We start from the raw sequence: 23,084 nt of genomic DNA, 5'->3' as shown, positions 1-23,084 counted from the left end.
GAGGAATGATTATAACAAGGAAACCCTATTCCAGTGTTCATTTCGGCTCCTGACTGTTGTTTTAAGACACACTTAAAAAAATGTTGAACCCGCCCTTTAAAAGAGCTGCGTTTAAATGTAGCAGAATGACTGTGACTCTTCAAATTCCGATTTTTTTTTCAAGTTTCGAAGGCAGCACGTGAAAGCCCGTCGACGTCACAACGGGTCCGCCTCACTAATAACATTGTGCGCGCTCCACCAGCAGCAGAAACACTTCGACCGAGTAACAGCGCGCTCCCGCGGCTGCACGGCGCTAATTTAGATAGTTTAGTAATAAGAAATCCCCCCTGGGAATAAAGCCGTGTTGTTGCAGACGTACGGACGACGGACAGCGAAGACGTTTGGACAATATGGACACGACTTTTGGAGCACAGTTTTCATGATCTGTTGGAGCCTTAAAAGCGGGTTCCGGTGGCGATATTTTTTCTGTCAGGAAGTTTGACGTATTCGGTTGAAGATTATTGTGCTGTACTTTGTTTTGCTTTGGTTGAGAGAAGTTGTGGACTATAGTTATCTACTAGGCATCGTACGACAACTTGTCTTTGCGACTTTGTTGTTGGCAAAATACTTTTTTTTCCCTTTCTTCCACATTTAAATCAAGTTTGTTCCCACATGAATGCAGAAAAGACCGCAATGCTCCGCGAAGTCTGGTCGATAAGCAAATTGTGCTTCGCTCGACACAATAAATCAAGTTTATGTGTATTTTAAACGTTTGCAGAGTTTAACTTCTGTTGCCAGTAACAGTTTTTTGTTTCATGTTGAACACTGAAACAAATCCTCCTGCACTTTTTGTTGTTGTTATATGTCATGCACAGGCCTTTTTTTATGTATATGGATATTGCAATGCCATAATGCGAAGTAATCATAAAGTTACAAAAATGTCCGGCCTCTAATATTTTGGAATCAAACCTGGCAACACAGAGAAGGAAAATCTGCAAACTTAGCAGGAAGAGAGGCCATCAAAATCACGGAAATCGTCTGTGTTTCCTTCTGGCGAGTTGAAATGGATTTCATTCAGGCCACACGGTTGTTGTTACACCTGGTCTGATTCAGCTCGCTCTCCTGCAAAGACAGAAAGGATCTTTTTTTCTTTCTTTCTTTCTTTCCTGACTGCTGAAAATGTTTTGGAAATTTAAGTTTTCCAAAGATGGAGCAGAAGTTTGTGTTCGAGCCACAGCTGGAGCCGTCTGATGTGGGCTTTTCCATCGGAACATTTCCTCTGTAACACTCACAGCTGTCTGATGTGACCGTGTTTTGTTTTCACCACCTGGAAAGTCAGTTTGTGTGTGTGTGTGTGCTCTTAACTTTCCGTTAAAGAAGAGCCCCGGTTACCTGGTGGGAGGGTCAGCCCCGCCATGGCGCACGCACATGCGCGCACACACTCTCCCGGTGTGTCGGTGTGACCGAGGATACAGATGGACGTGAACAACGAAGGGACCTTCTGCGTCATCTCATCCGACTACCGGAGAAGCCCGGTCCGGTCATAACCGAGGTGGTCCAGGCTACAGGTGAGGGCTGCGAGATGTGCACGTGACAGTGATGACAGGTGATGTGATGGGTGACTTATGCTGCATTCAGGTCATGTGGGAAAAAACAAAGTTGTAATCAGGACTTTGAAATCTTTTTTTTGGAACAAGGGGGTTCCTAATTAGTTGTAATTAAAGTTGTACATATTACACAGCATGACCAGCTTTTAGTTTTGAATATTAAGAGACAAGGGAATGGAAAAGAAGAATAAAAGAAAATAATATTAATAGTAATAATACAGAAAATATTTTAAAAAAAAACACAAAATGACAAAGGCAGTATATTCCTACTTATGCCCATATATATAATGCACGTATACCCTTAATGTCACATATCTATGTGTGTACATTTAAACTTGCTTATACATCTATGTTCATCTAAATACAATACGTACCTGTAAGTAAAAGTCATCTCAGGGAAAAAGGAAAATAGATAAATAATATTAAAGCTAAAGTAAAGTAGGGGGTAGAAAGAGAACAAAAAAGATAAATAAGTAATAAATGTAAATAAATAAACAGTGGAGTTTGTTGCGTATGTATATGTACAAAAAAGACCAAATAAATAAAGGATAGATCAAGGATTTTTGAAATTTTGGAGTCATGAGTGTCCGGGTCCCCATAATGCAGTCCAGGTACAGGAGTCAAATTTAAAATGTTTTTTAATTATTAAAAGAGGATTTCTCAACATGAAGGTTCAAACTTCAAGTGGGAAAATATTACATCCTTCTAGGACTGAAACTGATGATTATTTTCTTGATTAATTGATTAGTTGTTTGGTCCATGAAATGTCAGAAAATGTCGATCACTGTTTCCCAAAGTCCAAGATGACGTCTTCAGATGTCTTGTTTTGTCCACAACAGTCCATAAACCGAAGATATACAGTCTCATAGAAGACAAAAAAACAAACCAAAAAACCCCCAAAATATTCACATTTGAGAAGCTGTAATCAGAGAATTTGAACACTTTTTCTTAAAAAAATGACTCAAAATGATTTACCATCTATCAAAATAGCTGGTGACTGATGTAATAGTTGGCATCCAATCAATTAATCAAGTAATTGTTACAGCTCTACATCCTTTATTTATTTTTACAAGCCTCAAAGTAGTATCGATGTAGTGGTTGTAGTTGCAAAAGTAACAAAACTGATTCCCATAAAAATATGGACATGACCTCAGTGTCCTCAATCTGCCCTGTTTGAAAATGTGTTTCACATCACTTTTCAATTGAGAAACACTATAAAATATGTTTAATCTGGACCTTCAGGTAGTTCTACGCTGTGTAATCGCTTTCCCAGAGTTTATTTATTTACACAAGGCAAGTTGGCTGAGCACGCTGGTGCTTTCAAGGCAACACCCTGTTTACAGCTACAATGAAAAGTGAAAAGAAATGAAACCATTACAAACAGAACAGACTAATAAACAAACAATCTGTTTACAACAGCTTCAGGCTAGTATAGATGAGTTTGTTTTTAAAGTGACTAAGTAAGTATTTTGATTTTTTAGGTAAGATTACAGATTAGTTCATGCAGCAGGTGAACTAACAGCAGTCCTCCTGGTACCCAGAGCGTTACTGGAATAAAGTAAACCAGTTTGAGAGCAGCTGAGGTGAGATATAAAACGGAAATGAATTCAGTTTGTGATCTACCTCGTATGTCTTGCTACACACATTAAAGACATTAAACATTTATCAGAACAGCTTGAGTCTACAATGAACTTATATGGGCTCAATAAGTATTTTGAGACCTAATAGATGACATGCAAGGCTGCAACTAACCATCATTTGTATGATCAGTTAATCTGCAAAATATATTTTATATTAATGGATTAATTGTTTGGTCTTAAAAACATCAGAAAACAATGAAAAATTACCAGCACAATTTCCTAGAGCACAAAGTGACGCCATCATATGTCTTGTTTTGTCTAACTGTCCAAAACCCCCCAAAATATTGAGTTTATTAAAATTTAAGGCAAGTAAAAGCTAATTCTTATCTATAATCTAATTAATTACACACATCCTGTACATGAAGGTGAGCTCGTTGATGATAAATCAGCATGTCTGTCTTTTTCAGCTGATCATGATTGAAACTACAGCTGTGACTATTAGCGTTACTGATGTAAACAAAGCTTTAACAGCATCTGTAATACTAATAACTTAGATTTATTTGCTGTTTAGCGGGTAGTCCACTCAAGTTAAAAATCTATATAAACGTTGTTGCTTTCAGTCTTTTAATTAGTCCCTACACAGTTATTCCCATGTGTCATAAATGCAGCATAAAATACATGAAAGTCCAGCATACATACTGTAACTACTCTGCTGAGGCAGGAAGATCACTAAACATATGTGACCTTATGAGTAGATAAAAGGGAAGTGATTAAAAAGGTGCCTCAGTAGCACTTTACTGTGATCGAATGTGATTATATGGTTGTTTTGTGTCGTCAGAATAAAAAAGGGAGAAACAAAAGACACAAATGAATGAAATCTTTAACATTATATCACCCAAAATGACTTTATTCTATATATCAACACCATATTCCTATATATTCCTCACCAGGTGCTTAAATTTCTGTCTTTTTACAAGTCATTATCAAATCCATACTATTCCTATGGGACAAAGTCTCCCAGCCTGCTGGCATACTACCAGTCTCCCCTCCTAACTTCTCATCTCCGACTGCTCAGTGATGCAGAGAGATGCTGAGTGAGAAACACAGCTGTATTATTTCTGCCATATTTTATACAGTGATTTACTTCCTCAGCTTTAGATTATTCTGATTTGAGTGAATCTGTGTGAAAGTTTGGCAGGTCTCTCTCTCCACGTCTTAATCTTAGCTCCACCCAGACTCCACACCATTGTCCAGATTTTGATTCTTGCCATGATTGTGGCGAGGAGTAAACTGGAGCTCCAGGCTTCAAAACATCCCTTCAGAGACTTGTGAGTCCACGAGACGGAGGCATCTCACTTTTGACTGGGAAACTGTGTTGTTGGTGTCGATATTAGACTTTTTCTCTTAATGACAAAAGAAAGGTGGCTTATAATCTTAAGCAGGTATGGACCACAGACTACCAGCATCTCTGTAAATCTTTACTAACTTTTTGTTTTTTTTAGCTCTTTTGCATTAAAAAAAAAATCAGATGTGTGTATGTGTGCACAATCTGTATGTGTTGAAAGGGCAAGTGTGATGCAGCCAATTCAAGCATAAGCTACTTGTCGAGATTGCAGTATTTAAATGTGGTGGGTTGCCCTGAACCGACTTCACATGTGCACCTGAAACATGAGAGACATCAGGCGAAGGGGAATTTGCTGTGAAGCACTGAGTCCAGATGCATCACTGGCCCGAGACAGAGTAAGGACTGTGGCTGGGAAAAACAGCCTCAGACTAAACACCTCTCAAAGCAGACAGAGAAGAGTGGGGGGAGGAAAATCCATGTAAATCCTGCTAGTCCTGGAAATGTGATACAAGGAAAATAAAGTGGGCACAGCTGACTAGACTGGTAGAGCGCAGACTCTCTCTCCATTGAATTCCCCACATTCCGCTTGGGAGGTAATTAAAATCAGGAGAAACAGGGGAGAGAAGAGGGTAGCTGGGGGAATGGACACAGAGGTTAGTTGTTGTGTTGTTGACTACAGGAACCCCTTGAGGTGCACAACTTGAGCGCTTCTTTCCACATCCAGCAGCATTACTGTACTCTTAGGTGAAGGTAAGAGAGGAGATAACGGCTCTACGTTCTCCCCCTGAAGTTGCTCCGAATCTGTGCAACAACGGGAATTTGCACACCTCATTAGCTCCACGTTATTTATTCGGGGGATAAAATCGCACAAGCGTGAAGTTCGAAGGGTTGAAGGACAAAAGTCTTTGGCACCTACTCCGTTGGAAGTGGAATACGAGAGCGGCGGAAGCTTGAAAGGAACGTGGCAACGCTCCGTCGACCACAGACGGACATGCCCAGCATTCCTGTGGGTGATTATTACCCAGAAATCCACAGAGTCAATGAGTTGCCTTCGGGTGCCGACGCTGCCCATGTCATGTACAGAAGTAGTTTCCCGCGTCCACGTTTTCTTCTGAGAAAGCCTTCTGAATGTGCAGACTGTCCGACCTCAGAGAGACAGACAGCAGTAACCTCTTCTTCAGGCTCCGTCCTCAGACACGATTCATCACAGTCTCAAGTATTACTCTCCTGTTTTCTTAGTTACGGTTATTCTGTGAATTAAATTAGCTTGAATTAACTCAATAAATCAATATTTGGTGTGAGCATGCTTTTGCCTTTTTAAAACAATCAAAATAATCAAACAGAGAAGGGGCAGAACATAAACCAACTCTTTACAATCCCACAACAACAACAACAACAACAACAACAAGAGGTGAAAGAAGTAAAGTAGTTTATACCATGGTAGAAAAAAACTTTTTACATAACTTTTTATATAAGACATGCAGGTCAATTATTTAAAAAAACATCTATTTTGGGGATTTGGCAGTAGGTAGGGTTTGTTTCACGGGAGATTTTTCATTGGGAAACCCTGAGATCCAGGTCCTCGTTCATTCCCAACGGTGTTAGAGACTCTAATTCAGTAATCCAATATGCTTCACATTTCAGGAAGGTTTCCTTTAAGTTGCCTCCTCTTCTGGAAATTTGAACTAATTCAATACCAGCATACCAGTATGAGGTCGGGGGATGTTTCATACGTGCAAAATGTAACGCCAACTGGACTGTCTTTGTTTACATTTGTAGTCTTCAAAGATCTGGTTGTCATAACGATGTACACTTTACCATAAGGACACTTGATGAGGTATACGACTCCAGCGGTTGGACAGGAAATTGTGCCCTGAATTTTGTACTGTTTTCCTGTTACAGGATGGAAGAAGGAAATGCACTTAGTCGTGTGTTGGCATTGTGTACATTGACCACAGTTGGGTTGGTTTGGTTTAGAGGCAATCTGAGTGTACAAAGTTGTCTTTAAGGTTTCTTCCTCTATGAAAGGTTTTCCTAGGAGGTTCTTTGTACAGTTCACCAACTTGTGGGTCACTAGTTAGGATATGGTAATGTCTTTTGATTGATTGTTTGATTTGCTGTGCCCAGTTTGAGAATCCAAGGACACATACCATGGAAGACTTGGAGGGGACTTTTTCCACTCTTGAATCTCTAAATACTTTATTCAACGCTGTGTTTAGTTGTTTATCAGCATATCCTCTGTCCTTGACTCTCGCCTTCATAATATCCACCTGTTGTTCTTAAAACTGGTATTCTACAAATCCTTTGTAGTCTGTGAAAGTGACTAATGTCGATGGCATCCTTAATATACTGTGCATGGTGACTGTCTGTTCTGTTGTCTGTACGCTTTGTTGGTTTTAGAAAGAGATCTGTAATGAGCTTGTTGTCTTGTTTGATTATACACAGGTCCAGGAAGTTTACCTTTTGAGAGTCAAACTCCAGCTTGAACTTGAATGATGGATGGTAGTTTGTTCCAAGCATCTTGGAGAAGTTGCCACAGTTCCTCTGTGGATTTCGATGTCTAAGTAGCTTCTGCTTCTTCGTGTAAACCCAGACTGACTCCATGATGTTGAGATCAGGGCTTTGTGGGGGCCAAACCATCTGTTGCAGGATCCTTTTTCTTCTTGTTGCTGAGGATAGTTCTTTATTACTCTGGTTGTATGTTTGGTGTTGTTGTCATGCTGCAGAATAAATTTGGGACCGATAAGACGCCTCCCTCATGGTGTTGCATTGTGGATAAGAATCTAAACATGCAAAGTGCCTAAAACCTTTGCACAGTACTGTATACCTGAGCAAGTTGAAGCATGTGTTGTGTTTACAGTGGACTCTTTCTCTTCACCACAACAGTTTAGACCAGTCATGAGAAATTACTGATCTGTCATTTGCCTGAGAGACTAATCTTGTTTGTAGTAACACAATTTGGCTTACCAGTATGATTTATTATAATATTATAATAAACTATTCTTTATAGCTCTAATTGAAATTAGGCAAAGAGAAGAAAGAGTTTATTATCATGAAGCAGGGCCAAAACTAATGATTATTTTCATTTTATTGATTAATCTACCAATTATTTGTATATCTTGGTTAATTGTTTAGTCTGATCAGAAGACAGTGAAAAATGACCATCAGGATTTCCTAGAATCTAGGGTGTCAACATCAAATGTCTGGATTTTGGACTGTTGGTTGGTCAAAACAAAACAGAATCAATGTATTATGATGTAACACAAAGAAACGCAGCAAATTCTCTCATTTAAGGACCTGAAACCATCAAAGGTTTGGCATTTTTTGCTTAAATGACTTGAGCAATTCATTAGTTATCAAAATAGTTGTCTTTGGGGTTTTGTTTACTCGTTTTTTGTTTTGTTAAAGGTGGTCATATCTACTGTACGACCAAATATTCATCAATCTCCTGTAATTTTGAGAACAGAGTTCGTGTTTAGGGGCCTCAAAGTTAAAAAAAAAAAACCCACAGGAGTCCTTGTGTTCTCCTTGGTTGAATTGGTATAAATTTCTTGGTTTATTGGTACAGATTTAAGGAAACCCTCTCCATTGAAGGAAATGCCTCAGTTTATAGTGTTGAACGCCTTATAGTGCCTTGAACAGGGAAGATAATATTGCTGTGTTAACATCAACAATGGAGTTATGACACAGCTGAGTTCGGGTTCTGCAACGCGTGCAACCAGAGACGAATTAAAAGCTGGTAGATATTTAAAATGGCAGAATTCTCCCCGTAAAAAACATTCTTCTCATATGAACTGTGCCAAACCAATCGCTGCCAGTGCAGCTTGAGTTTCAGCCGTTTCCAATTGTCGTTCTCATGGGCACAAACACACACATATCCTCACATGCACAGCACACTTTCTGATTCAATGCTTTCAATGAGGGAAATCTTTAGCTCTGTGTTCTGCAGGATTAGGCTACTTTTTTTTTTTTTACATGCATCCAAGGAATCAAGCATGAAAAGCGGATTGTGCTGTAAATGAAACATCAGTCTCTGTTTAGTGTCACATTAAGACATCTTAGCATGTAATTTAATTACCTACATACCAAAAAATAAGGGTACAGTACAGCCATTTTGTGATACCAACCTTCAGGTTTTTGATTCCCCTTTCCTGATTGCCTCTTCATTTAAGTAATGACGTACTTGCATACTAATAAATTTTGGTGAGACTGGCTGATAACGTTTGTCATATGTCCTGTCTGACTCACATCCCTCTGTTCTGTCTATATAATAAAAAAAATAGCAAGAAAAGTTATCACAAGGTTTGTTTACTTCCACAGGCTGTGGGTGTGTTGGCACTGCAGAGACAAGTACCTGAAGATTGGTTTGTAGACCACATACGTGGACATCGCCACAATGAGTAAGTCCTCTGTATTCTGATGTAAGACAGACATCATTTACAACATGGTTTTCTCACAGCATGAGACAAAAACAGACACTCACACCAAACACTATCCCTGAGGCCAAAGCCTGTGCGAGCTGCTGCTCCAGACACTGTCGGGTGAAGGATTGGTATTCGGCGTTGTGGAGATGGGGGTCTGGTTCTCTCTGCTGCCCCGGGGCCGTATGATGTCTGTCCAAGCTACACAAGGAGAATATTTTCTCTTTGTGAGCTAGTCCAGCCAAGGCAGAACTTACCCTGAGATCAAACATGGGAATAGGCATATCAGAAACACTGCAGCCCTTCCCTGCCTCTAATACCCTGTCACAGGATAGTCTCAATACGGCTGTAGTTAAAGATGACTGGCTTATTGTCTGCACACACCTTTTAGAACAAAGCTAAGCACTAAAGGCTCATATCTATTGCCTTGTGTCACACACGCCATTCATTTTGCAATCCATGCTCTAATTGTGTTTTTTATTTTCCCCAACCCATTATCCTCTCCAGATGAGCGGCAGGCTCTCCACTCTATAATGAAGGACCTGGTTGCCCTCCAGATGACGCGGCGCCAGCCTGTGTTGTCTTATGACAGCGGCAAACCCAAGACACCGGCCCAGGCCAACAGACAGGTGGGTAGGTCTGAGAACGGATCATAGAAAATGTCTGAAGCTCGTAAACCTACAGATGTTTTGGAAGACGTTGATGGAAATGGTACTGAATGACAGATAAAATCTTTTAAAAATGCTCAGTTACAATCAAATTGACCTAGATATTTTTGTTAGTTTCAGTTCAAACATCTTGGTCCCACATGTAAACACATTTTATGGAAGTGGTATGAGTGGTCTGTGGTTCTGAAGGGGTAAGGTAGCTAGATGTTTATCAAGATTCTGAAAGCTCTTAGGTTAACAGCCACAAACGCCACTGTCACTACGAATAGCGAGATAAATGTGTGTCAGCAGTATAGGAGCATCTGCTGAAATGTCAAAACAAAAAATCGGAATAAAATTGCTGCCAGTCCTACGCTGTTAACATGGGGATAGAGCGTCATAAATCTAGAGCAGTGGTTCTCAAACTTTTTCACATCAAGGACTCCTAAAGTTACACCAAGACACACAGACCCATCTGATAAGATTTTTGCTTTTAGATGTTTTATACCAGAAAGGGTATGAACCCTTGACCAATATTAGTCATACATTCTGTCATTGTGTTGTTTATTATCTAGATCTAGAGGCTGTTGAAGGTCGTTTGACCACAGCTTGAATCTTTAACCGTCCATTTGCATACAGTTGCATCATAGTGGGGAAAACTAAACACAAAATGAGAGTTTCCCCAATGAGAGTTTCCCCAAATTCAAAAGCCACTATGAATGGGCCTGAACTTAGAAATGGGGAAGGCCAAAAATGCAGAGAAAATGAGTGTTTTCCTTACGATTTTAGGTGTGTTGCACTTAGAATTTTGATTATAGACTACTACTATAATAAAGCATCATGTGACTGGGTATCACCCGTCCAGGCACATATATTCTCACTGCTTGTGATATTTCTCCTGGCCCACAAAGTTAGCTAATAAAGTATAATGACAGATGAATTCACATGAAAGCCACCCACAACTTCATCTTAAATGAACCGCTTCTCTAAAAATATATTTTGCGTTTGTGGAAAATCCCCAGTAGACCCCACACCTTTGCTTTTTTACCAGTATCATTGAGCTGTAGCCACAGAGAAAAGCCAAAGCAGACAACCCATGTAGGTTAGTGTTTCCTTAAAGTCCAAACTGCAACGGCTCTGTAAATCACTTGCCCTCTGTTCTCCTCTGAGAAAAAAATCTGAAAACAAAAGGGAGAAATTTATATTTGATTTCATGATGTTGCCCCCTAGTTTTGCATTATAGTCCTTATTTTGATACAGCAAATCAAATCTCGCATAAAGTGGTAACGTGCCGTTCTATCATAGGCAGAGTAGACGGTCACACTGAGCCTGATTGCATCCGGCTACACAACACAAGAGCCACAGACACTAAACAACAACCCACATTAGCTTTCTTGCTAAAGTCTCCTTCTTATCTAACTTACAAACATGGACACACGTCTTGTCCTGCAGCTTAGCTTGTTGAACGAGCCACCAAACCAACATTCACCGGGGAATACTGCAACGCTAATATCAGTTAGCAGGCTAGATAGCCACCTAGCTGCTCAGCCACAGCACAGCATGTAAACATACCTCAAAATGTATGTATGTATGATGCTGGTTTGGTCGTTGCGCTTCAAAATCCCTGTTAGCGACACGCTGCCTGTCCATGACCTGTAGCTACAGCAGTTTGTTTACTTTATCTCTGTTCCCTACAGTGTAACACCAATAACCTGCCAACTAATGTCAATCAAACAAGTCTCTGACGCACCTCTCCAGCCAGAAAAAGGAGAATTTATTTCCCAAAGACCTTTTTTCCTTCATTCTAATAATAAAAAACTATTGACAATAAATTTCAAGAACATGTTCATATTATTTTTGACGGATGATTAAATGTGATTTCAGTTGTGCTTTAAAACCAGTGATTGCCTCCCTGGGAAAGACAGTCTCCACAATTTTTCTAGCTCAGTAACCTAGTTTGCACTTATTACGAGTGCAGCAGGGTTCTCATAAATGATGAAGCAGTGGAAGAGGTGCTGACATGTCCTCCAGCGAACTATCTTTGTATAAGACTAAAAGATGAAGACGTTGCATGTGCAGGTCAGACTTAAAGTAGTTCAACTCCCTGAAGTGGAACCATTCAATTTGTATTCTTTGAGGAAAATCACAATCTTTGACAGTTCATGATCAGTTTACTTTGTTGGTGGTGATTATATCTGTTGATGGTTTCATATACTTTCTTCTCATGACGCTTTTTTGACCTTTGAATGCTCCTTTGACCAGCTTGTTTCTGTTTTCCCTCAGGACGATGTCAGGATAAAGTTTGAGTTCTCAGGAGAGAGGAGGTGAGTTTGCTTTGGACTTTATTTGCATGCGTGTTATGTGTGTGTGTGTGTGTGTGTGTGTGTATGTGTGTGTGTAAGCATTATACACACATACACGTATATGCGAGTGAGCGAGCGCATAAACACACACACACAGACATAAACACCCTCACTCAGGCATGCTGTTCTTGTCACATGCTCCAGTTCATGAGAAAGAGCACATCTCAGAGTGCAAACACACACTCCAGCACTTAATTCAGACTGGTATGTGAGCCAGAGAATGGAAGGGGAAAGCACTGTGGTTAGTCTGTGGCTGCCAGCACAAACCACAAGTATGCAAGGTGTACTTAGAGGAATCTGCACACACTAAAAACAGCAGCTTGTGTGTAGTTTGTATGCACGTGTGCATGTAACTCAAAAGCAGTTTCCTTAGTAGCGGGTACAAATCTCTCATAATCTGCCTGTCTGTGTGATTTCTTGCTTTTTTTTTTTAATGTGTAGGATCCTGATGTTTGGACGGCCTGTACAGTTCGAGGAAATCCAGCAGAAAGTCAAGACTGTCTTTGGCCAGCAGCTAGACCTGCATTATATGAACAATGAGGTAAAGAGGAGTCTCTTGTACTGTTTGAAGCGCAGCGTCTCTCCCGACTCACTCCGTCCTCCCTCACCTCTCTCTCTCTCTCTCTCTCCGACAATGTCTCAGATCAAGGAGTCTAGAGTGCATGTAGAGGACAATGATTGTTTATTATGTATGTGCGTGTGCATGCATGTGGATATGTCTGGATACGTGTGTCTTTATGTCTGTATGTGTCCCTATTTGTCTTAATTGTAGTACATGTTTGCATATATACTCACCAAGCACTTTATTAGGAACACCTGTGCAATTTAATGCAATCCAATACATCAGGTCTGCCATGAATTATATTTTTACGAAGCTTTTGTTGAGATTGTCAGAAAGCCACCGACTACGACCTCAATAATAAACATAAAGTAGAATTATCAGCTTTATGACAATGTCAACAAAAACTGAAAATGTATAAGCTTCATAAAAGTAGAGCTGTTGTATTGGATTACAGGTGTTCCTAATAAAGTGCTTGGTGACTGTATTTAATTAAATGATCAAATATGAGATCATTTTTACGTTTCCTCTTGCCTTTTATATGCTTGTGAATCTTCATGTTTGTGTGTTTACATGTACACATTGTATCTTGGCAGTTGTCCATCCCTCTGCGAGGTCAGGATGACCTCGACAAAGCAATCGATCTGCTGGATCGAAGCTCCAACATGAAAAGCATCAAGATCCTGCTGCTCACACAGGAGCACAGCAACGTGAGACACAAACACACACACACACACACACACATACACACATACACACACATACTGGGCGTGCATTTACAGGGTACAGTTGCACCACCGCCATTTCTTCACCACAGAGCCATGTTGTGAAAAATCAAAGTTCCCCATTTGTTTACATTACACTAACTGGCTCGCTGGCATAACGCCATCGTTTGGTGTGTGATGTGTTGCAGCCATGTTTAAACCACCTGTCCTCCCTTCCTCTCGCCATCTACAGGCCTCCTCCCCCTCTCACCACGTTCCATGTAAACAGGTGAGGATCAAGGCCTCCCAGTCCACTGGAGACGTCAGCACGGCGTACCAGTCCTCAGAGCCCAGAGGGCGTCATCTATCAACTGGTACGTATCTTTTCTAATCTTATCTGCAACGAGATAGTTCGCACGTTGATTGAAGATAGGAAATGTCTTCTGGTTAATTCTCTCAGATGTCTAAATGTTAAGTTAAAGGCTAGCTGTCGTGCCGTTGCTGCACGTTGAATTCCCTGTCCATCGCTCTCGCTCTCTCTCTCTCTCTCTCTGGCTGTTCTTTCTTTGGCTTCCCCTTCTAGCAATGGGTCCTCTTCCTTTTCCTGTTCACCATCACTAGACGATGCCTGTTGGACAGCAGCCAATCAGATTAGGGAATGCTATTAGTGTAGTGGACCACTGGCCTGGTGTAGGATTTTTTTTTTTTTTTTGTGGCTGTAAAAAGGCTCGAGATCTGGACTTTATGACAGCAACGGGCTGTAAAAACTAAAACCAGCTGTCTGTCTTTGATGCTTTCAAGCAGAACGTCTGCAATCAGCACTTTCATTTGTTCTTTTCTTTGTCATTGTGAGAGCGCTGCATATTTTTAAAAAAATTTCGACAGTCATGACAACAGTGATACAACCAGGGCTGCAACTAACTATTATTTTATTGAGTAATCGGTTAGTTGTTTGGTCCATAAAATGTCAGAAAATGGTGAAAAATATCAATCACTGTTTCCCAAATCCCAAGGTCACGTCCTTAAATGTCTTGTTTTGTCCCGAACAACAGTCTGTAACCCAAAAATATTCAGTTTACTGTCATAGAAGACTAAAGAAACCAGAAAATATTCACATTTGAGAGGCTGGAATCAGAGAATTTTTGCCTTTTTTTCTTAAAAAATGACTCCAAATGATGAATCGATTATTAAAATAGTTGGTCCTTAATTTGATAGTTAGCAACTAATTGATTAATCGACTAATTGTTGCAGCTCTGGTTACAACAGTTGCATAGATGTGTGTTTGAATGGTTGTGTGTTTGCTACAGAGCTGCCTGCACACTGAGGAAAAAACTCTCAGAGAAGAGTTTCTAACATTTATGCAGAGCAGTCTTTCCAACATCTAATGAACTTACTCAAAACAAAATAGACATTTTTATGCACTGTTTTTTGTTTTTCTCACGTTTTCCTTTATGCTCATAACTTCTGTGTAATCCTAGGTTCTCAGAACACAGGGCGTAGCTCGCCGCCTCCTGGCTACGTGCCTGAACGCCAGCAGAGGATCGCCCGCCAAGGTTCATACACCAGCATAAACAGTGAGGGGGAGTTCATCCCCGAGACCAGCGATCAGTGTGTGAGTCATCGCTTTAGTGTTAATGGGGGAAAATCCACATTGAAATAGAATTTATGTGGTGAGTTTATCATCTCAGTCGAATTTGTTCACGTAAACAACTCTACCGCAAAGCTTAAAAGCTTGTTTTTTGGATTTTGGGTACATTTTTGGGGTAAGAATGGTAAGTTTTATAAAGATGTTAAACTCATTTGGGAGTAAAAGCTTAAACAAGCCATTCAGTGAGGCTTGTCTTTGTTTATGTTCCCATAGAAACTCTGTTTTAGGTTTTGATTTTCTGTCTGAAACCATACATGTGTACAGAAAGGAGCACGTGCACACACACACCCTTCATTTTTTATTATGTCCTGTTCAGGTGCTGGATCCCTGGAGCAGTGCAGAAAACTCTGTCTCTGGAAGCTGTCAGTCGCTGGACAGCAACTCAGACAGGTGAGGAGCAAAGCTTTACATAACTTTCCAGATATAATCCTGCCTGGGTACAGGAACTCACTACTCATTAGAGGAAATGGCAGTTTTAGTTTGGGAAGCCACTCTACTGTACATCTCTCACTCTTCTTCCTTCCTTCCTCCTCTCACTCAGCCCCTCGATGAGGAAGTCACGAATGCACAGAGCCAAGAGTTACCCTGATAATCGTCAGGAGTGCTCAGGTGAGAGGCAACGCAGCTTTACGGCATTCCTAGTGATCACGCAGAAATATTGTATTAATGCAGCACGCTCGCATCTCATGAGATAAAGCATTGTGACAGCTAACGTCATGAAGGTGTTCACACATTTAAAGCCACCAGAGCAGCAGAAGTTCATGTTTACAGGAAACCAAACACCACAATGTCAGCCATGAGTTCGAGTTTGTTTATTTATATCAGTTAAAATCAAACAAATACACACAAACAACAAGAAGAAATCAGCGTGCAGATGGGCTTATTGATTACCTCTAACTTAATCATACACACACGTAAATATAAAAGAAAAACAAGTTATTAAAAATATTATAAAACCAGAATGAAAGTTTGTTTTAAATATGCTCTAAAAGACTTCAAAGAAGAAGAAAATTTATCCCAATGAGAATAGTAGTTCCATAAATTTGGACACTGATTGAAAATTGTAGCTTATAAATAAAAATACACATTGTTAATAATTAATGTTGATACCATGAATTGTGAGTTTCTTGAAATTGAGGAGCAAAGATTTGAGATTTATTTATTTTTATGACTTAAGTAAATCAAGATTAAACCAGAGCTCATTAAAATGTTGGTCACTTGTTTTGGTGCAGCATTTAATTGGAAAACATTCATTAAAAATGTAACTGTAAATAGAACCAAACAGCAGTTTTATTTACTTTATTTCATGTAGTGTTAACTAGCTGAAAGCTTACAGTATTTTTTCAAGTTGGAAAATCATATCTCTCAGTTCTCCATAAGTAAAAGCAACAAGGGAAGGTGATGTTTAATTGTGATTGAGTTACAGATTAATCCAGCTGACCTTTGACCTCTGGATGTTTGCTTTCAGACAGGGAGAATCATGTGTATGACAGAGTAGCGGGGAAGGGAGGCACCTATCCTCGTAGGTACCACGTCTCCCTGCATCATAAAGACCACAGCGAAGGTAAGACGATTAGTTTATGTGCCAACTCTGTGTCTGTAGTCTTTTTTTCTCCACTTGTCGCCACTGTTCGTCATGTGACATTAACCTCAGCCAAACTCTTTCCTGCTCTCCTAAAGGTCGGCGAACATTTCCACGGATTCGTCGCCCTCAGGGGAACCTTTTTACTCTGGTGCCTTCACGACGGTCGCTCAACGGCAGCGAGGAGAGTCTTGGCAGCTGGCAGCTGGTCGACGCCCAGGGCAGACTACGTCCCCAGGATCGCTCTGTCGCCCATAAATGTGAGTGGCGGACTCGTTTTAACCGACCTTTTAACCAAAGGATTTCACAGATTTTTGCGGTTGAAGCTGCTAAATCAGACTTTTAGCAGGATGTAAAAGACCTGAGAACAGTATTTAAACCAGGGCTCAGGAAAATCTGCTTCTAAAACACAGTCAGGCCAGTTAAATAAGAGGAAAAAATGAATCGAACAGAAGGGAAAATATGTTTTGTGTCTCTGAAAATGCATTTTCATGCCACTTCCTCTTTTATGCGATATGTAAGATGCTGCATGTTTTGTATATTTCATGTCATAAATGAACAGCTGAGTTGTTGTGTTGTCTCTCAGCGCCCAGCGCTCCGGTGACGTGGCGGCGGGGGAAGCTTCTGGGCCAGGGAGCGTTCGGCCGGGTTTACCTGTGTTACGATGTGGATACTGGGAGGGAGCTGGCTGCTAAGCAGGTCCAGTTTGATCCTGACAGTCCTGAGACCAGTAAGGTGAGACGCTAGTTAGTCATAGTTCAGTCATTGCTCATGTTTTCACAGAGACGGCATGCCTTCCTCATCTCTCTTCCTGGGATGGTTTCAGTACATTTCCACTCTTTCTTACGGTGTGACACCTCTTGTTGCAGCTTCAGTCATGTAGAATATCTGTTGTCTTGCTGTCATTGCGTGTAGACATTTTTGCTACCTCTCATTAGCTCTTATTGTCAGTAAATGGCGTTCCTTCATTTCCTGCTTATTTTTTACAGTGTAACTCCTGTATCGAAACAGAAAATATCAAACCTTAGGCTGTTGATTAATGACAAATCACGAGTTTGCGCCACTATCCAGCTGTAAAAGCGCCAAGAATGAGATCATATGTTGTGCATGTTAATCTGCTCAGGCCATTATGCTGGAATGCAGGTGGTTAGCATGACTGACTGAGCAACAAATTTAATGAATCAACCACCTTTTTAAACTTATTTATGCTTCAGTTTTGGGATCTTAAAACTTAATCAAATCCCCCTAACACATAAATGAAATAATCGATGTGCAGGAGTGAAATTGAATAACTCAAGAATGTATTGAAGAGGGTTTTTTTCTTTCCTCACTCAACACCCCTCTTCCCCATTTTAATGTCTTTTCCTGTCTGCCACAGAGAAAACATGCGCTGTCACTTCCTGTATCTGAGAGGAGCACAGTGTTACGGTTGATGGTGGTGACGGGTCAGTGTTGCCTTGACCTCCCATCACCCCATCACACCCTCTCCCTCCTCCCCCACCCCTCCACCCCCTTCACCTCCAGTTTGTCGCAGCTGTAAATCAGTTTTTGTTTCTATTAAACCGGCTCATGTGTTGGGACTTGGGGATTACTTTGTGAGTCTCTAACTTCCCTCTCGCCTGTGATGTGACTATTGTGGCCTCGTTCTCTGAAGTAAACACAGGAACTTCTTTTGAGGAACTGTGTTTGTCGGCTTTCGTGTGCTTCTCCTCTTTAGCTTTCACTTTTGACAGACTCCACATGCACTCATTAATCATTTTACCATCCGTGTGTTTAAAGCTACGTTTGTTTGCAAAAATCAACAAAGATGTATAATTTGAATATGTTAAATTGTTGAGCGGCTGTTTGAATCTTCAGTGTGTCATTTCTCCTCTTTTTGTACATTTCCATACAGGAGGTCAGCGCCTTGGAGTGCGAAATCCAGCTGCTGAAAAACCTGCATCACGAGCGAATTGTTCAGTACTACGGATGTCTGAGGGATCACAATGAGAAGACCCTCACCATTTTCATGGAGTACATGCCAGGGGTGAGTCTCAGAGACGCAGCTTCAACCTGAGCAGTGGCGCTTTCTCAAGTCAAAACCTATAAATCTAACCTCGGTCTTCGTGTTCAGTCACTTTATATTCAATCACATTGCATCCTAGGAAACAAAACTAGACAAGGGACGACAACAAATGTCCATTAACCTTTTCTGGAGTCAATGAAGCGAATTCATATGACGTCAAAATGAAATTTGACACCTAAAAAAGGTTTATAAAAGGAACTAGGAGTTCCTAAAACCTCTTTAGGAACTCAGGAACTTTACCTCCATTTTGACCGCAGGATATACACATACTAGTATTGGTCACTGGGCCAAAATTATGTAGCCAACTTACTGATTAGCCTACAAATAAATAACAAAAATAGCATGATAAAGAAACAGTGAGTGATGTGTTTGTGTACTAAAACAGAAAAAAACACTCAGAACTTTGCTGTGCATTCAGCTACTGTAGTAGTCAGGTAGATTTCCTGGGTTCTTTGCATTTTTCTCTTCATGTCTTCTCTCTAATATCCGTTCAGACATCACAAAAAGTTACAAAATGAAATTGCAAACAAAGCTCATTTGCCTAATAGTTGCAGTTCTTCAGATGTAAAGAAAATGCACACATGAATGCAGCAAAATAAATTCTACTCCCTGTTTTAGATGTTGTCTGACTTTAATTCCTGGGATCAAATGGTCAAAAAGACCCTTTATGACCCAACATTGATCAGATCTCAGACATCTCTCAGCTTCCAGGTTTTAGTTTGGCTCCTTTACTTCCGTCTGTGTCTGGCTCAGACCTGCACTGATGTGGTAGATTGTTGGTCTTGAATCTTGGATCACTGGTGTCTTTGAAATGTCAAACATGTGTTTCCTTCGTATCAGGGTTCAGTCAAAGACCAGCTGAAGGCTTACGGGGCTCTTACGGAAAACGTGACCCGCAAGTACACGAGACAGATCCTGGAGGGCATGTCCTACCTGCACAGCAACATGATTGTACACCGAGACATCAAAGGTAGTGCTGTTCAACACGCAGGCCTGAGCATTATTCTGTTTACAGTATACAGTGTGTAAATAAATATGTATGTTTGTGTTTCACAGCATGTGAAAGCTGATTGGTGAGATATAATATTTACATGTCAACTCTGACTCTCAGGTGCCAACATCCTGCGGGATTCAGTCGGCAACGTGAAGCTTGGAGATTTCGGCGCCAGTAAGAGGCTGCAGACCATCTGCATGTCTGGCACCGGCATCCGCTCTGTGACCGGGACCCCCTACTGGATGAGCCCCGAGGTGATCAGCGGAGAGGGCTACGGCAGGAAGGCTGATGTCTGGTAAGACCTGGAGATGCACACTGTGGTTCAGGTTAAAGCAGCTATGATTGATACATTTTTTTTAAATCGTGGGGAATTATCAGCGACTCTGCAGCTCCTGTCAGCTTTATGGAGCTTTATAGGGAGTTTTTGCTCATTATTTAAGCTGCAACTGTGCTGTTTGGTTCAATTTCAGCACTCTCAAAGGTGATGATATGTCAGTGTTGTATTCACAACCTTTAATATGTAGTTTGACTGACTGATTAATTGCTTAGTAGAGCAGTGGAACAGATTTTTTTACACTGGTATCAACTAAGACACAAAGATAATAAAGATCATTACATAAATTATATTAATTCCTTTAGATTTGTACATTTTGATTCTAATTGAGGTTGTTTATTTTCTGTGTCCCAAACAATGGAGAATTTGTTGCTTTATAAAATAATATGATAAGCAAACAAAGGCACATTTTGGCATTTTACATCTGTAAGTACAAGCAACAATTTTAAGAGAAATAACTCTCGCATACAGCTGTTTCTTTATAACTGCATAACAGAACATGTCTAAGTAAAAACAGTTGCTTCTTTACCCAAATATGACGTTTATGATGAGACATGAATGTGAAAGAAGGAAAAATACTGACTCCTTACTCTTAAAAGTGGCTGGAGTACTGTGGTCTTATAAGGAAAACTTTTTAATAAACTGAGGAGCCTGCTGTATGTAACCCAGTTCCTACCACACTCCCACACACATAGCAGACAACATTCCCTTATGCAATCTGATTGGGTGGTGACCCACCAGGCGAGTGATGTGATTGGCTGAAGGCCAGTCAGACAGGTCGTAACAGAGGCTGGTATGTTCCAGGTTCCCAGCCTGGGAGTAATGCTCCCAGGAGGGCTTGTACCTCCCAAACAGGTGGAGGAGGTCCTCTGCAGACAGCCAGAGCAAAGAAGTGTGGCGTGTGAACCGGAGAAAGTTTCCACTCAAAACATTCCTTCAAAGCTTAAGCGGAGAGCAGTTGAGAGACATAATATGTGGTTTCTGTTTCAGCTTGTTGTGTGACTCCGCTCCTGATTGACCTGAAGCTAAACCGGTCATGCGTCTCATTTACAGGAGCCTCGGTTGTACGGTGGTGGAGATGCTGACAGAAAAGCCTCCGTGGGCTGAGTACGAGGCCATGGCAGCGATATTCAAGATCGCCACGCAGCCCACCAACCCGCTGCTGCCCTCGCACACCTCCGACCAGGCGCGAGACTTCATCCGCTGCATCTTCGTGGAGGCCAAACACAGGCCGAGCGCTGAGGAGCTGCTCAGACATCCCTTCTCCCAGATCTTGTGCTAAAAAAGCTGCCCGGTTTCTGAACTTTAACCCGCAGTGTAGCACAGTAGCCTCAGCAGTACCTGTAGCGTCCTTTTTAAAAACCCATCCGGACGTGGAACTGATCCGGATGTCAGCGTTAAACCCACCGCTGAGCACATTTACAGATGCTTCAAAGAAGATTCAGAGTCTTCTTACGCAGATCCAAAGGACAGCCAGTATGTGGTCTAACGAGAGTCGCCACCAGGGGGAAACAAAACACAGGTTAAGCACCCGGTGGTGCTGCTGATCCTCCTCAGATACAAACACTCATGCACACACACTCCAAACGATGCTCTCCAAAGGCGACAACATGGAGTAATAACTCATGCACCAGTTGTGTCTTCATAAAGTATTCACTCCAGTGTTTACATTCACTTGTTGGGCAGTTCTGAGAAACGCCAGGAATCCCTGAAGCGGCTAAACATTCAGCTGAGCATCATTTTTAAAAGACACAGCAGGCCTAAAGCTCAAACTTTGCCCAGTGTATGTTTAACACCACTGGTGCACTACAGTGTTAAGTGGACAGGATTTTTCTGTTTTTTTCCATCTTTGATGACGCCGTTTATCTCTGTCCCCCTTTTTTTTTTTTTTTTTAAACAAAGAAAACTCCACCCTCAGAGCTATAACTCAACTATAACTGCTAAAATCTACTTAAGCTATTTGTGATGCAGTGATTGCATTTCAGGCTTCATGTTTTGCGTCAACCGGGTGAAAAATAGATGAATTGATGTCATGTGGAGATATGTCTTGAGTAGCTACACTGGAGTTTAATAGCAGAGGAATGTTCATCTGTTGAAAACATCAATAGTAAATGAGCCAAAGCGTGTTTTGGTTTCAGAATTCAGGCATCATTTAATAATGGTTTAGTAATCTTACAAGCAGAAATTCATGATAAGAGCCAAATACACAAATTTCTCTGCTGACAGTAGCTTCAGTAGTTCATAATGCACCACAGTTTGCACCTCTTCTGTGTCACCAGTACAGTCACACGTCTAAGCATCCTTTTCTCTGGAAAATGAAAGTTACCTGTCGATATTTGAAACACACAGAAGGTCGTTGAACAAAACTTAGCTCTGTTCTGAAGGTATTTCCATGAATCCCAGAGATTCTTCCGATAATCTGGATGAAAAAATATTCTTTCTGTTGCACAACAGATAAAGATATTTAACCCTTTTTTCTCCAAATTTGTTTCCTAATTCAGGCAGCTGGATATGACGTTTCTCCTTGCTCTTTTTTTGTAAAACAAAAGAAAACTTTGTGTGTACACAAATAACAAAGTAACATCAAAAAAAGACAATTAGAATTTAGACTTTGGTTGACTTTATATAAATTACCATCATCCATCATCTTTATCTGGATTAGAAAACAAGAGTTACAACTTGAGAAACGGGTTAAAAAATCGCAGCAAACTGAACTTGTTTTTCATCCAGACAGTTAGAAAAGTCTTTGAGTATTCTGTAAATACCTTCAAGACGGAGGTTAGTTTTGTTAAATGACCTGTTAGGTTTTTTTTTTATAAGATCATAAAGTATTTATTTTTCTGGGAATCAGATGCTTTCTGAATTTAATGTAGTGTTGCTACATGAGGGGCATAAAACTGGCGGCTGTAAGACTCAAGATTTGAGTCAAAGTTATTAAATTTTCTCCACAGAAAAAAAACATAAAAACATAAAAACTTGCTGAACTGCCTAAATGTGTTCTGGGAAATTAAGAGAATTAGTACATTTCACTACAGTCTGGGAATTTAAGAGAATGAAATAATGTACTCATATAAACTATGAGACATGACATGTAAAAGGAGCTGAGGGTGGAGTTTTCCTGCAAGATTTTTATTTTGACTTTTTATGAGTCTTGTTCTACCTTTTTCGTTTCATTGTGAGTGAATCGTCTTCTTCTTCTTCTTCTACCCGCGTCCTCCTCACTATCACGGGTGCTCTCAGCCGACAAAGTGCCAAA

General features: G+C 40.7%; 1 protein-coding gene across 1 annotated transcript; it reads left to right on the top strand.

The window, feature by feature from the left end:
* Positions 1-223: 223 nt before the first annotated feature.
* On the top strand, positions 224-21,718 carry map3k3 (mitogen-activated protein kinase kinase kinase 3). The gene is made up of 17 exons (XM_067615885.1): positions 224-1,547; positions 8,832-8,911; positions 9,440-9,561; positions 11,863-11,903; positions 12,384-12,483; positions 13,098-13,211; positions 13,459-13,579; positions 14,684-14,817; positions 15,170-15,243; positions 15,395-15,462; positions 16,322-16,417; positions 16,534-16,695; positions 17,022-17,170; positions 18,330-18,461; positions 19,341-19,470; positions 19,612-19,789; positions 20,882-21,718. Exons 2-17 carry the CDS (start codon positions 8,908-8,910, stop codon positions 21,108-21,110), a joined length of 1,854 nt encoding a protein of 617 aa, XP_067471986.1. The 5' UTR covers positions 224-1,547; positions 8,832-8,907; the 3' UTR covers positions 21,111-21,718.
* Positions 21,719-23,084: the final 1,366 nt, after the last annotated feature.

The sequence above is a fragment of the Thunnus thynnus genome, chromosome 17 (genome assembly GCF_963924715.1).
Source record: "Thunnus thynnus chromosome 17, fThuThy2.1, whole genome shotgun sequence".
NCBI lineage: Eukaryota > Metazoa > Chordata > Actinopteri > Scombriformes > Scombridae > Thunnus > Thunnus thynnus.
This window is presented reverse-complemented; position numbering and strand designations above follow the sequence as displayed.

What these genes read in the sequence shown, in the direction of transcription:
- map3k3 (XM_067615885.1), top strand. An exon ending in AGGGCGTCATCTATCAACTG is followed by an intron (nt 13,580 to 14,683) that starts GTACGTATCTTT and finishes GTGTAATCCTAG; the next exon opens with GTTCTCAGAACACAGGGCGT. An exon ending in ACAGTCCTGAGACCAGTAAG is followed by an intron (nt 17,171 to 18,329) that starts GTGAGACGCTAG and finishes ATTTCCATACAG; the next exon opens with GAGGTCAGCGCCTTGGAGTG.